At 34.7% G+C, this 14,247-nt stretch overlaps 1 protein-coding gene across 1 annotated transcript in view; it reads right to left on the reverse strand.

Annotated features, from left to right (window-relative positions):
- Positions 1-14,247, reverse strand: part of ALG6 (ALG6, alpha-1,3-glucosyltransferase) — a 68,082-nt gene that overhangs the window by 16,791 nt on the left and 37,044 nt on the right. Inside the window, exons 6-12 of the mRNA XM_011940949.1 lie at positions 14,098-14,180; positions 13,379-13,443; positions 9,193-9,384; positions 8,460-8,595; positions 6,354-6,439; positions 4,556-4,640; positions 1,189-1,259 (exon numbers count right to left, since the gene is read on the reverse strand). Coding sequence (XP_011796339.1) covers positions 1,189-1,259; positions 4,556-4,640; positions 6,354-6,439; positions 8,460-8,595; positions 9,193-9,384; positions 13,379-13,443; positions 14,098-14,180 — 718 coding nt within the window. The remainder of the gene's footprint in view (positions 1-1,188; positions 1,260-4,555; positions 4,641-6,353; positions 6,440-8,459; positions 8,596-9,192; positions 9,385-13,378; positions 13,444-14,097; positions 14,181-14,247) is intronic.

The raw sequence follows: 14,247 nt of genomic DNA on the forward strand, positions 1-14,247 counted from the left end.
CGGCCTCCCAAAGTGCTGGGATTACAGGCTTGAGCCACCATGCCTGGCCCAAAAGGAACTTTTAATGCAAACTGTAAAACCATTTACCAAAAATAGATTAAAGCCATGCACCGTTACAAATAATCTAGGTGCATTTGTAGAAAATGAACCCCTAGAAGTTCAGTGTCTCAGAACTAATCTAGTCATACTATAAGCCCTGAATGAGCTGTCTTTCTATGAGCATAAATTCTGGGGAAATATATTAATACATGTTTGAAAGTAATGCCTCTCCACAGTTTCATCCCCTGGTACCAGTGATTTGTGTAGGGTCAGCCTAGCCTCATAGAATAGTGGTAAGCTCTACAGGTTTGGGCCTTGGGGGATGGCATTAAGCAGTCTTCCCAGTCTACAATGATATGAGACTGTTTTATTTAGAGGCAGGAAGCCTTCCACACAGGGCAGCCCAGCTCTGCACTAAGGTTTTAGTCCGAAGCTCCACCTAGTAAAAGCAATACTGCCTGCCATTGGTCATTGGTCATTCTGTACACGTATCTTCCACAGGATTCTAGTGAACATAGGGTGAGGGGTAGAGCAGTAGTGGGTTGGGACTGACCTAGAGGAGGATTTCAGAATTCCAAAGGGTTTTATGCAAATACTATTTTAACATTAGGATATCATACTCCCAGCTGTCATCCACTGCTGTCTATGAACACCAGGAAAAAAATTTAATGCTTCTAAAACAAAGTAGTCTGATTACAGATTGCCAGTAGGGTCTAAACTAAGTTTGTGGCAAAAAAGAGAAAGAAGGCAACATATAAAAGACCCCATGGAAGTAAATGGAAAGAAGAAGACTACTGAATAGATATGGAAATCAATGAAATGAAAAAAGCAAAGATGACAAACAGGCTCCAATCTGACGAAAACCTCTTTGAAGGCTATATTTTTTATTAGCATATAGAAAATATAACTGAAGGAACAGGAAGAAATTAAAATTATGTCAATAATATTCTACCAAAATTTTTCAGTTTAAAATACATTTTATAAAGAAAATCAAAAATTCTGGGAAAAAACATGACTATGAAATCATTTTATGCAAAGATATAACATTTGTGCAGTTTTGTTTTGCATTCAAATGTATATTTGTATGTAAATTATAAAGTTATATGATAAAACATATAATAAACATATACTTCAAACGTTTCTACTTACAATGATACCAAGAGAATGGATTTTTCATGTACTTGGAAAGAAAATAAAAAGAATGATAGTGCACAGCTAACCTTTAAGAAAAAAGGGGAGAAAATGAGATATAACAACTTGTGAAATAGCATATCAATTATGAATCTAAATAAAAATCATTTCAAATGAAAGTTGAAAGTTTATTAAAGCTTCTATTTAGAAGTAAAATACAAGCAACACTAGTATGCATATTTTAATCAAATTTAAAACTTGAAATAATTTTTCAAAAACAATGATTATAAAGCTTTATTTAACCATCTAAGTTCATTATAACTCAGTTATTAATAAATAGAACTAGTAAATATCTTAGACACAACAATCATATATTCATCCTCCCTTGGAATCTCGGACAACTTAAATTTAAAAGCATGAAAGAGAAGAAGGTCAGAACCTAAAACTGGTAAAACAAATCTATTTTGGTGTTTTAAAACATGCACTTCAATAGAATATATTAATGTTTTATAAATTAATCATGTGCTATTTGGAGTTTTAAATAAAAAATTATCTATTTTGAGAAGTTTATATGCTGCAAATTAGATATGGATAACTATCCAGTTGCTCAAGCAAAAACCTTGAATCTTATCCATGCTACACATCTAACCCATCAGCAAATGCTTTCCACAGCACCTCCTAAACACAATATCCATCCATTTCTCTCCATTCCCCTCTGCTAAGGGTGGCAGAGGAGTGGTCGAAGCCACCCTCCATCTTTGTAGTAGTGCAATAATCTCCTAATTGGTAATACTCCTGCCTCTTGATAGTTCATTCTCCAAACAGCTACCATATCAGATCATGTAATTTTCCTGTTTAAAATCCTCCAATAGCTTCCTATTATACTTAGAAAAAAAATCCCAATGCCTACAAGATCTGGTTCCTGCCTTCCTCTTCCAACTCATCTCTTGTATCTCCCTCACTCATTTTACAGCAGCCACTTCATTCCTCTCCTTTTGCCAAATGTGTTCCTGCCTTAAGGAAAAATAAGATTCTATCAAGTCAGGGCCCAGATCTTTTTGTGATTGGCTCCTTCTGGTTGGTCATTTACTTCTTGGCTCAAATGTCACTTCTCTAGAAAGGTTTCCTTTACTCAATCTAAGTGTCCCCTAACCCCATTCAGTCAGCTCTCTTTTCACATAACACTATTCACTTTTTTTTTTTTTTTTTTTTGAGATGAGTTTCGCTCTTGTTGCCCAGGCTGGAGTGCAATGGCACCAATCTCGCTCACTGCAACCTCCGCCTCCCAGGTTCAAGCGATTCTCCTGCCTTAGCCTCCCAGTAGCTGGGATTATAGGTGTGCACCACCATGCCTGGCTAATTTTGTATTTTTAGTAGAGACAAGGTTTCTCCATGTTGGTCAGTCTGGTCTTGAACTCCTGACCTCAGGTGATCCACCCGCCTCGGCCTCCCAAAGTGCTGGATTACAGGTGTGAGCCACCACACCCGGCCAACACTACTTTCTTCATAGCACTCGTTACTCCCAGATGCTTTCTTGTTAATGAATTTATTTTGTTTATTGTCCATCTCCTGCCATTAGCACGGAAGGCCCCAAGTAAAAGAGCAGGGATGTCATCTGTCATTCCTTTACATGCCAGTACCTAGAGGAGGACCTGAAATATGAGAGGGCACTCAATACCTGAAAAATTAAATATAAATCCTTTTGCTGCTATACATATACCAGTATTCATGCTATCAGTTACCTCAATTATAGATTTATATTGAAATATAATTCAGGCAAACATGATTGAAAGGAAAATACTTTAAAAATAATTACAATGGAAAATGTTCTTAAAACTCTCAGAAGTATACAATAAGAATTCAAAGCATGATTAACAAAAACAAAATCACAGAAATCTTACATTTAAAAAGTTTTAACACAACGGCTTCTTTTAAAACATACCAAACTGAAAAAAATTAGAAAATTAGGAAAAGAAAATGTTTTTTCTGGCTTATAATCCTAAAAGTAATCATCTCTAACACTGCTAAAGTTACTCAAACTCTGAAATTCTATTCCATTATCTTTGAAATATACATTTATTTAGCATTCTATTTCCTAGAAAAACAACAACCTATCACAAGCTTGAAAGCTATTTCAGGTTAAGCCTACTGAAGACATCAGAGCATCACACCATATCCATTCTGTTCTAACTACCCAACAGAATATTAACAACAGATGACTTGGTATGCTCAGAGTCCATTCACAGAATCAAACAACACAAATCATCCATAAAAAGATAATTAAAAAGAAAAGACGAACATAAAACTATCCTTTTTGCATTGTGGTAATGAGACGCACTTTTGAAGTATTTCACTGTTATGTTCTTTTCTGGCTTGTTTTTATCCAATGTACTTAAGTGGCAGTCCCAGACTTGGAACTCTAATCTCTAAATGTTGCCTCATGTAAGTCCACTAGGACTTACTGTTTTCATAAACTAACTGTTCTTGATAGTTTAAAAGGTATTTTTTAAACGTCATTTTATAGACCATAGCACACAGGAACAAAATTTTAAATGCCACAGAAACACAACCAAGAAGACTTTGTAAAGCTACTCAGAAAAATCCTAAACTATAGAAAATGCACCTAGTCCATCTTCAAACTGACACAAGTCATCTTCCTAAAACAGAGATCTGCCCCCTCCCCTTCTCAAAAATATTTTTTAGTTTCTCTTGCACATAAATCAAACTCCAAACCTTTTCAATCAAGATATTCAAGGTCTTCAATAATTTGGTCAATTTTTACCCTTATCTTTCACCATATCCTCTCCTACTCTCAACACCTATACATAAAACTCACACAACTTATACTGTTTAATAGCTATTCCCAGAATATCCTGTGTCCTTTCCCACCTCTGGACCTTCAATTTCTTCCTGCTGTTTTGAACTTCTCTTCTGCTATAAAACCTGCTGTTCTAAGCTTGCCCCACTTTCAAATTTGGGCTCAAATCCCTCTTGCCCTAACCAGCATTCTAAAATCTGCCCCCAAGATAATATCTCCTTTTCCCACACCATCTTAGGACTTCATTTGTACCTGATAGAACTTAATACCATCTGTTTTATAGCATAACTATTTAAGCTACTTAAGTTCGTTGCCACTGTTTTCTACTTTGTAGTCCCTCATTAACTAATACAAAACAAATTAAATAGTTGAATGAACGGAAAGACTATTGATTGCTTAGCTTTGTGTCCCACACAGAAGCTAAGTATGGGAAACATCCAATAAATGTCTGCCAAACAAACGAATGTCTTGTTTCCCAGCCCCATAAATCCTGTTCAGGGTAAGAAATTAATTTTTAAAACATCAGTTGTGGCAAGAATTAAGTAACTAAAGTAATGAAAAACTTACCAGTGTAAATTTGAATCCTTTGGAAGAGGGCTGAAGTATTAATTTTATGCATGCAGGAAGCAGGCTCAAAAATGTAAAACAAAAGCTAAAAAAATTAATAAAAATCAAATATTTGTCTTCTTTGTAGAGGTATAAATCTAGCTTAAATAAGGAAATATTTTTTAAATATAAGGATCATATTATTTATCAACTTAAATTGATTTCAAACTATACTTTTATTTATTAAAGATGAAATAACATATATATAAAATCTACACATTAATAAATATATATACTTTAAAAATAAATGATTACATAATATAGACCAAACATGATAAACCTAAGTATTGCTTCTGTTATTTTAGTATTTAATATCATGCATAGAAAATATACAAAGATACATAGTTGAAGGTCAATTATCAAACACTCTAAATAAGAAAACATAATGAAGTATAAGAGATAATGCTATATCTGTAACACAAACATTCATAAACTTTACTCACAAAAGAGTCTCTCTCTAGCTATCATTTCACAAAAGTTGATTATCTGATTTTCAAGCCCATGGTAAATCATAAAGAACAAGGTGGAAAGGAAGCAGGAAGCTACTAGAGCTTTTCCTAATGATGGCTAATGGGTGTGAGGAAAAAGAACTACAAAAAGCAGACAGACTCAACAAGCAAAGTGGCCTGGAACCATTTAGTACTATGGGAAATAGCCCCTGAAAGCCCTGAAAACAAGTATATAACTGAATACAATAACTGATTTTCCCACTTGTAGGTTTTGACTTGTCAACTTGGCTAGGCTGAACTAATGTCCGCAGAATTCCCTTCCTGTATGCCTTTGTTAGGGTGGGCTACAAGGGAAATTCTCATAAGATTTGGAAGACAGAGAGGCCACACCCATCTCATCTCCCAGTTATCTGAACACTAGTCTGCTGTGAAAGAATTTTGCAGATGTAAAACCCCTACTCAGTTTATTTTAAATTAATCAAAAGGGAGCTTGTCCTGAGGCACCTAACTTAATTTAAATTAGCCCTTTAAAAGTCGGCTGAGGCCTTCCCTAATAGCATCTGGGTCTTAATTGCTCTTCCTTCCCCCTAGATATTCCCTCCTGACTGGCTGCCTTGTGACTAGCCCCTACTACTGTACAAGCCAATTCCTTGTCATAAATTCACACACACACACTACGCAGTGATCTCCTACTCCTACTTCTTTGACTGATCCTGACTGATATACACTGAATATCAAGACTCTTCAAAATAATATTAATCGTATTTAAGGTACTCTCTGTTCAAGGAGAGAACAAGGTAACAATTCAGAAAAACTTTCACATAAAAATAATTCAAGTTGAAGGGTTTTATTGTACAGAGCAATAGGTCTAAGTTACATGGAAAATCCACTAAAGAAAAACACCTTGGCTGGGTGCAGTGGCTCACGCCTGTAATCCCAGCACTTTGGGAGGCCGAGGTGGGTGGATCACCTGAGGTCAGGAGTTCAAGACCAGCCTGGCCGAAATGATGAAACCTCATCTCTACTAAAATACAAAAATTAGCTGGCCACGGTGGCCGGCGCCTGTAATCCCAGCTACTCTGGAGGCTGAGGCAGGAGAATCACTTGAACCCAGGAGGCAGAGGTTGCAGTGACCGAGATCAAGCCACTGCACTCTATCTCAAAAGAGCCAGACTCCATCTCAAAAGAATAAAAAAAAGAGAAACAGAAAAATACCTCATTCCCTAATGATGCCAAATAAATGAAATAATACCATAATGCTTTTAAAGAGTAACTTATAAAATACTACATACAAACTTTGTTTCTCTTACCTCATTATTAATTGGATGTGACGTGGCAAAATATCCCTAATCTTCAGAAAGACATTGAAACTGCACCAAATATTGGCTACTTTATCCTTAAAAGAGATGTGTTAGCTTTACATTCTGGTGTAATTGAAAGAAGTATTAAAACCTATGAAGTACAGCCCATAATCGCTAATAAATTTTTTGAGACGTGAAACTTTTAGTCACAATTATAACTAAATAGATTAAATCCTCCAGGAACATATATGCGCACACTGTCTCAAGCATTTTTCATTTTTGTGCAGGGCAGTTGATCAAAAGCAATGGCCCACCATAATCCAGACATTCCCAAATACTTAATAGTTTTCAAAGAGTAATGCACTATCCCTGAATACTAAAGTCATTCACCTTTGGAAATTTTTCTAAGAAACTTTTTTTCATTCATCTTTGGAAATTTTTCTAAGAAACTTTTTTTCTGTAATTTATAGAATATATATTACATTTGACCCATTTTTATCACACAACTGAATTTACTTAAGAGTAACCTGCTAGCTACTAGCAATGACCAGAGCTAATTGCTAATAAATCAAAAAGTCTAAAGACATTAGCAGTTGGGCTAGGATCACTTTCAAAATTAAGTTTGTAACTACAGCTCTCATGCTGGTGAAATCATTCTCTACACAGCTGCTTGACTTACAGCTGTGCAGACTTAACATCAAAAAAGTAACTATCACTGACAACTATACCATCCCACTTTCCTCTGCTGGATCAAAGAAAATGCTCTTCAGATTTTGAAGGCAAGCAAGAAGTGAATGGAAGAGACTGGCAACACCATCAAACATGTCTGATACTCATTTTTATAATTATCATGATAAATGCCATTTCTGAAATAGAAGGTAAGGCAAATAATTAGGCAGCTTACATAGAGTTAAACTTTTCCTTATGTAAGTGTTAGAGGTTATATAAAGAACAGGTTAGGAAAACAATTTTCAAAGTTCAAATCACAGTTCTGCTACATGCTAGTTACAGGAATCTTTGACCTCAGTTTTCTAATCTGTAAAGTGGGGACAATAGCTACCACAAAGCTACTGTAAAGATCAAATAAAATCACATGGAAATGTCTGGCACCTGCTAAGTGGTGGTTATAACAATAATAATTATTATCATCACTACCATCATCCTTCTGACATCCAGTCACACGTTTACAACACCAAACTCCCATCTTAGTCGCTTTCAAAATGCTGCTTCCATCTTCCTATAAGTCCATTGAAAGATATTCTATAGAAATTTATATATTCAAAACTTATGAAGATATGCTTTCAAAATTCTTTTTAAAAGAAATGTTAGCAAATTATCTATAAATATGTTGTTTCTGTCTAACGTTATTAAAAGGCCTTTTTGTTTCAGAAAAATGGTTTGTTTAATTTAATTACCAAATCTAAATGATCAAATTATTCACATAATAAAAGTTTAACAAGAGTGATTAAACTAGCATTAAATGAAATGAAATGAAAGAGTCTCATTAAAAATTACTATGGATGAACGTTACATATCTCACAAGAAATTATGAGATCTTCCTGAAGCAAACATGATTATTAGTTTTACAAATAATTTCCTAAGACTGAAAAGAGAATATAAACCAAAAAACTACACAGCTGTTAAAATTGTAGCTGAAACTTCTCATTCTGTCTTTCATTACAAACCCTATTTCATTACAAAAACATATAATTGAATTATGGATCTGATGATGGCATAAATATTACCTGTTGATGTAATGTACTAAAAAATGCCAGCTGAGCTAGGGGTAATATAATGGATTAAATAACTGGCAAGGTGCACACACCCTGTTGTCCCAGCTACTTAGGAGGCAAAGGCAGGAGAATCACTTGAGCCCAGGAGTTCAAGGCTGTAGTGCACCATGGTTGCCCCGGTGAATAGCCACGGTGCTCCAGCCTGGGCAACAGCAAGATCCTGTCTCAATCAACCAATTAATCAATCAAGCAATAACTGGCAAGGAATGATTACAGGAGGAAAGTAGGTGAAGTTCCTATTCCTTGTGTCTTCTACATGAAACCCCTAAAGGTCACAGGTAAGGTATAGTAACAGAAAGGAGAGGAAAGTTTTTAAACATGCCTCAAATAATCCACGATCAACCGGGAAGAGTCTTCTTAGAACCTGCAGGGTTTGTTCCCTTTCTGTAAAGAATGGCAGCCAGCAGAGAATGAAGGAAGCCACAACAGTACAAGCTAGCTTAACTAGCAACACAAACCTAAAACAAAAACAAAGGTAGGCAGTAAGATAGGGAAAGGTTAGTAATTCTGCAAAATCAACCTGAGTCTCACTGAACATAATACATGCAAACATATAGTAATGCCAAATCTATGTTACCAATATAGGCTTAAGATGGGAGTCTGCTCAAATCAGAGGTAAAAAAAAATTCACAACAGCTAAGATGTGCACTTCAACAAAAGGACTGTTACCACCATCCTAATTAACATTTATGTTAGATATCATTCGTATAGGAATAAGGGAATGCACTCATGAAGAAAAATATCAAATGGGGATGTATTTCTAATAAGTATATAATGTAGTAAGCTCTAAAGCAATAAAACCCTACAGCAAAGTTCTAACTAGCCAATACACACTACCAGTAAATATGCATGAATTGAAATATTTCTCTAGTTAGGAAAATTTAAAAGAAAACACAGAACATGACTTAATCTCTCTCTTCCCACATACCCTATAGCCAAAGTATTTATAAGAAATCACCAAAAGGCAAGGTGAAAAATCACCTTACTCCAAGTAACTATGCCAAAAACATTATCTGAAGTAAAGTTTTGGATTCTGGTGTTTAAAAGTCACTCACCCCTTTCCTTTGAGGCCTTTTTTAAAACACTTGCCAAGTAAAAAGCAAAAAAATGGCAAGGAGTGGTAAAGTTCCATCTGTTTATAATTTATAGCTAAGCAAAATGCCAGTGACCCTAGCAGGTCCCAGTCACAAGATACTCCAAGAACACCCCACAAAGCAAAGCCAAGACTCACAGAATTATATATGTTCCTGTGTCAAGGAAATTACCTTAATAATCTTTTAAAAAGATAGAGCTTTTAAAAAGCAAATCACGTAAGAGATACGCTCTATGAAATGCAAGCTCATAGCATATCTCTTATGTGATTTTAAAATAACATATACAATGAAAGCTATTTCCCAATAGAAATTCAAAGTACTGAAGTGATAAACATGAAATTATGTATAATAGCATCAAATACATTAAATCTACTGCTAAACAGCAACGGATTTGTTTTGGTTTAAAAGAGCTCTGAAGATTGAAAACATAGTTTTGTTTCTGTTAGATTACTTCACAATATTATTATAACATACCAAAATCTAGAGAATAAAACAATGCTCCAACAGCAAGTTAACAAAAAACTTTACTGAGATCACTACACTTCCTCTATTATATGTATTAATAGTATAAAGTAATATATGTAGTTAATTAGCAACTAACAACACCGTTAATTAAAACAATATCACAATTAGATTTTCAGTTCAAAATGGTGAGCTAGGCACTAATGTTTACCTCCTCTCCTTCCCGAGAGACTCTTAAAGTAATAAGAAAAGGAATTTAAAAGTATAAATTCGACCAGGAGTGGTGGCTCACGCCTGTAAACCCAACACTTTGGAAGGCCAAGGCAGGAAGATTGCTTGAGCCAGGAGTTTGAGACCAACCTGAGCAACATGGCAAAACCCCGTCTCTACCAAAAAAAATTTTTAATTATCTTAGTGTGGTGGTGCAAGCCTGGAGTCCTAGTTATTCGAGAAGCTGAGGCAGGAGGACGGCTTGAGCCCAGGAAGTTGAGGCTGCCATGAGCTATGATCATGTCACTGCACTCTAGCTTGCGCAAGAGAGCAAGAAAACAAAACAAACAAACAAAAAGTATAAATTCACAGACATAAAGAGAACGGGAGGATCTCTTATAATAGATAAAGATTTCAACATATTTCTGGAAGACAGAAGTGATAACAAATAAAATAGAATGAAGGAAGCCACAGCTTAGAGTATACACAGAGGAAACTCAGGGTAGCAAGAAGTCAATCCACCCTGAAAGACCCTAGAGAACTTTGGAAACACCAAGTAGGTTACAGTGTTTGAGTAGTATATGCAGAAGAAAACAAGAGATGAACTGAAAATCCCCAGAGGTAGAAGTCAAATCTTACCCCATTCCCACACAAAGATTATCTGGCAGCCAAACATTTACCCCAAGGCAACAAATGAGGGTGTATTCTTTTTTTCTGAAAAAATAAACTAAACTATCCAGGGCAGCCAGTGTAGAGGTTAGCACTATAATGCAAACCCCTCCACATTCTGACATGTAAGCATCTCAGTGTGTGGTGGCCAGCTTGTGGACCAATGATATACAGAAGTCATATGCAGGTGTTCTTGCCTTATTCTTAAATAAAAACAGATACACTAGGATCAAATAAACATTTATAGAAAACCTATCACAGAAAAAAAAAAATGAAAGGGAAACTAAATGACCCTGAAAGAATTAAAATCACTCAGGGAACAACAGTAAAGAACTTTACAAAAAAAAAAAAAGTAGCAAATTCTAATTAGAAATTAAAAACACACCTAACAAAACAAATGAAATTTGATAGAAGTGTTGGGGATAAATTCAAGATAATCCAACCCATAAAACAAAAGATAAAGAGATGCAAAAGATCTAACATCTGACTAATACACTCAAGAAAGAAAAAAGTGAGAAAATCATCAAAGAAATAATGTAACAGAATTTAGCAGAACAGAAGAACATGAGTCTTCAAAATGTATGGACCCATATACAGTTTGGATATCCAAAACAATTGTGAAAAACACCTAAACAAATCACTGTAAAATTTCAGAACCACACAAATAAATTATAAAAATGATAATAGCAGCAACAAATGCCTATATAATGCTTAGTATCTCCCAAGAACTGTCTTAAGTGTTTTACAAATATTAATTCATTTAATTTTCAAACTAAGCTTACAAAGTTAGGGTTTCTATTATCCACATTTTGCAAATGAGAAAGGTACATAATGATTTAAAAATGTGTCCTTACAGCTGGGTGCAGTGGCTCATGCCTATAATCCCAGCACTTTGGGAGGCCAAGATGGATGGATCACTTGAGGTCAGGAGTTTGAGACCAGCATGGCCAACATAGTGAAACCCCATCTCTACTAAAAATACAAAAATTAACTTGGCGTGGTGGCGCATGCCTATAATCCCAGCTACTTGGGAGGATGAGGCAGGAGTATCTCTTGAACCCAGGAGGCGGAGGTTGCAGTGAGCCAAAATCACGCCATTGCATTCCAGCATGGGGGACAAGAGCGAAACTCCATCTCAAAAGAAAAAAATGTATCCTTACAAGGTAACATATGCCTGAAAGCTTTCAGACTTTAATTCAAATCACAGGGGACATACTACTACAAGTTTTCTAGAATGGCTAAAACAAAAACCATTGACAGTTGATAAAGATGTAGAGCATCCGGAACTCTTACACCATTGTTATAAGAGTCTTAATTGGTACACACTGCTTAAAAACAATTTGGGATTATCTAAAAATGGACATGTGCACACCTTATAACGCAACAATTCCACTCATAAGAGGAATGTTTATATGTGTACAAGGAGATATTTATAAGATGTTCATGGCAGCATTATTCATCATAGCCCAAACCGGGAAACAACCCAAATTACTCTCTCAGGGATAGAAATCACATGTATTCATGCAATAGAATATCATAAAGCAATGAAAGTGAATACTGAATTCACTTTCATAGATTTTTAACAAACTGCAGCTACACACGACTACATGAATACATCTTATAAACAAAATGTTTAGCCCAAAACATCAAACACAAAACAATACTTACTGTGTTGTCTCTTTTATATAAAATTCAAAAAAGGGGAAAACTAGAGTGTTAGTAGTTAGTTCAGGGGTACCATTTGAAAAGGAGGAGGGAGAAGGATGGGGAGGTGGACAAGGGTAGTTTTTGGATACTAGTAATGTTCTATTTCTTGACGTGAGTGGTAGTTTGCCAACTCACTGAGCTGCACATTTATATTTTGCATAGTTTTCTGTATGAGTGTCATATTTCAAAGTAAATATAGTTTTAAAACTCTGGTAAATAACTTTTTTTCCTTTTCTATAACTGTTCTTGATATTATCAGAGTATTTGATAGCCATGATCCCATAAGCAATGCCAAAATTTTTAAAAAACTAAATTAGTAAAGTGGACAGAATATAAAATATATGATAAAAACAACTACAGACTTGAATATCATTTATTTGTAAGTCCTTTGACAGATATACCTATTAGTTTTATTATAACTAAAACAAGACTGGCATCAAAAGGAAAAGCTATTAATTAAATAATCATGTTGCTGTGTAATGTCGTCTTTTTTTTCCTTTAAGAGAGATGGAGACAGGTAATAATATTCGATACCTTATAAGACAAATTGGATAGATATATACAGATTTTTATCAATTTATTCTCTAATCTAAGCTTTGTTTGTTTGAATGTTCCTTATTTTAATCATCAAAAAATACACATACAAAAGCCATATTTTGATTATTCAGTTTTAGTTTCCTGAAGCTTCTGGCTACTACTATCTGATAGGAAAAAATATTTTAAAACTCATAAAACTGTGAGATCATTTTCCTTTTTTCATGTCAGACAGCATTTGCAAAGGATAAAAGACATCTTACACTTTAGAATTACAAGACTATAACCATACTTGGCACTCTTTTGCCACCTCCCCAGAAAGAGCTAATCATTTACCAACATTCTGTTCCCAAGCGAAACAATATGAAAAAGCAATTCTACTTTTAATAAGTCTGTACTTTACTCTTCAAATAAAAGCTTAGTGAAGAGATTCTTTTATATTATTGTGAAATAGTTCATATAAGCACACTATCAAATAAGACATTACTAGATGACAGCATTGTACACATTGAGTCTAGATTTCATAATATGCAACTGACTTCATTTCTACATTAGTAAAGGATACTGAAAATGTCCATAGTCTATAAGAATAAGGCCTGGATACAGCAAGATGCATAACGCATTAGCAATCTGTAAAGAAAAATATTGTGAGATAAGAAAGTAATCTGTTACACATTCAAGCAGAGTAAAAGCGTGGTTTTTATCTAACACATTAGCAAATGTTCCCCTTTTCCAGAGGTGTTATACTTTCTTTTTATAAAATATTCAATTTTTATAAAACAACTCTTTAGACAATGAAGTTTTCATGGAGGTGACATGGGACACTTCCATAGAAAGGAAAAAAAAATCACTAAAAGGTTTTGTCAGAGGAAGTACTTCCAGATATACAAATTGGAGAAGTCAATCTAACATTAACCTATCTAAAATGACCAAAAATAATATTTGATAACTATGAATTGAGAATATACAACAACTTTTCAAATGCCTTTCAGTTTGGTCAATCTCACAAGCCAGCTCAAAATTCAGCTTTACCAGTTAAGTAACAAATTCAGCATGGCATGCAGTCCAGTACTACGTAACTTCCAAAATTCAGTATATCTTAGTAGTACACTAAAATAATTACTGTAAGATAAGTTGATGTTTTTGAAGTGAAAATTGATAGACATACAATATTCCTAATTACTCTCTTTCCAAAAGCATGGCTTCCCTAAGGTCTATACTTAATAGTTAGACTAATAAAGAATACATTTCAGAGATGAACTGTCAGGCTGCTTTAAAACCTACCTTTTTCTTAGTTGAGATGTCTTTTAAACAACAACAGTACAAAACCACTGCAGGTATGTAAATCAGCAGATCAGCAATTAAAACTGAAAACACAAGGAAATAATTTTAAACATGAGTCCATCAGGATTTACAACTACCCATCAACTGCCT

This window comes from Colobus angolensis, unplaced genomic scaffold (assembly GCF_000951035.1).
Source record: "Colobus angolensis palliatus isolate OR3802 unplaced genomic scaffold, Cang.pa_1.0 Scaffold102, whole genome shotgun sequence".
NCBI lineage: Eukaryota > Metazoa > Chordata > Mammalia > Primates > Cercopithecidae > Colobus > Colobus angolensis.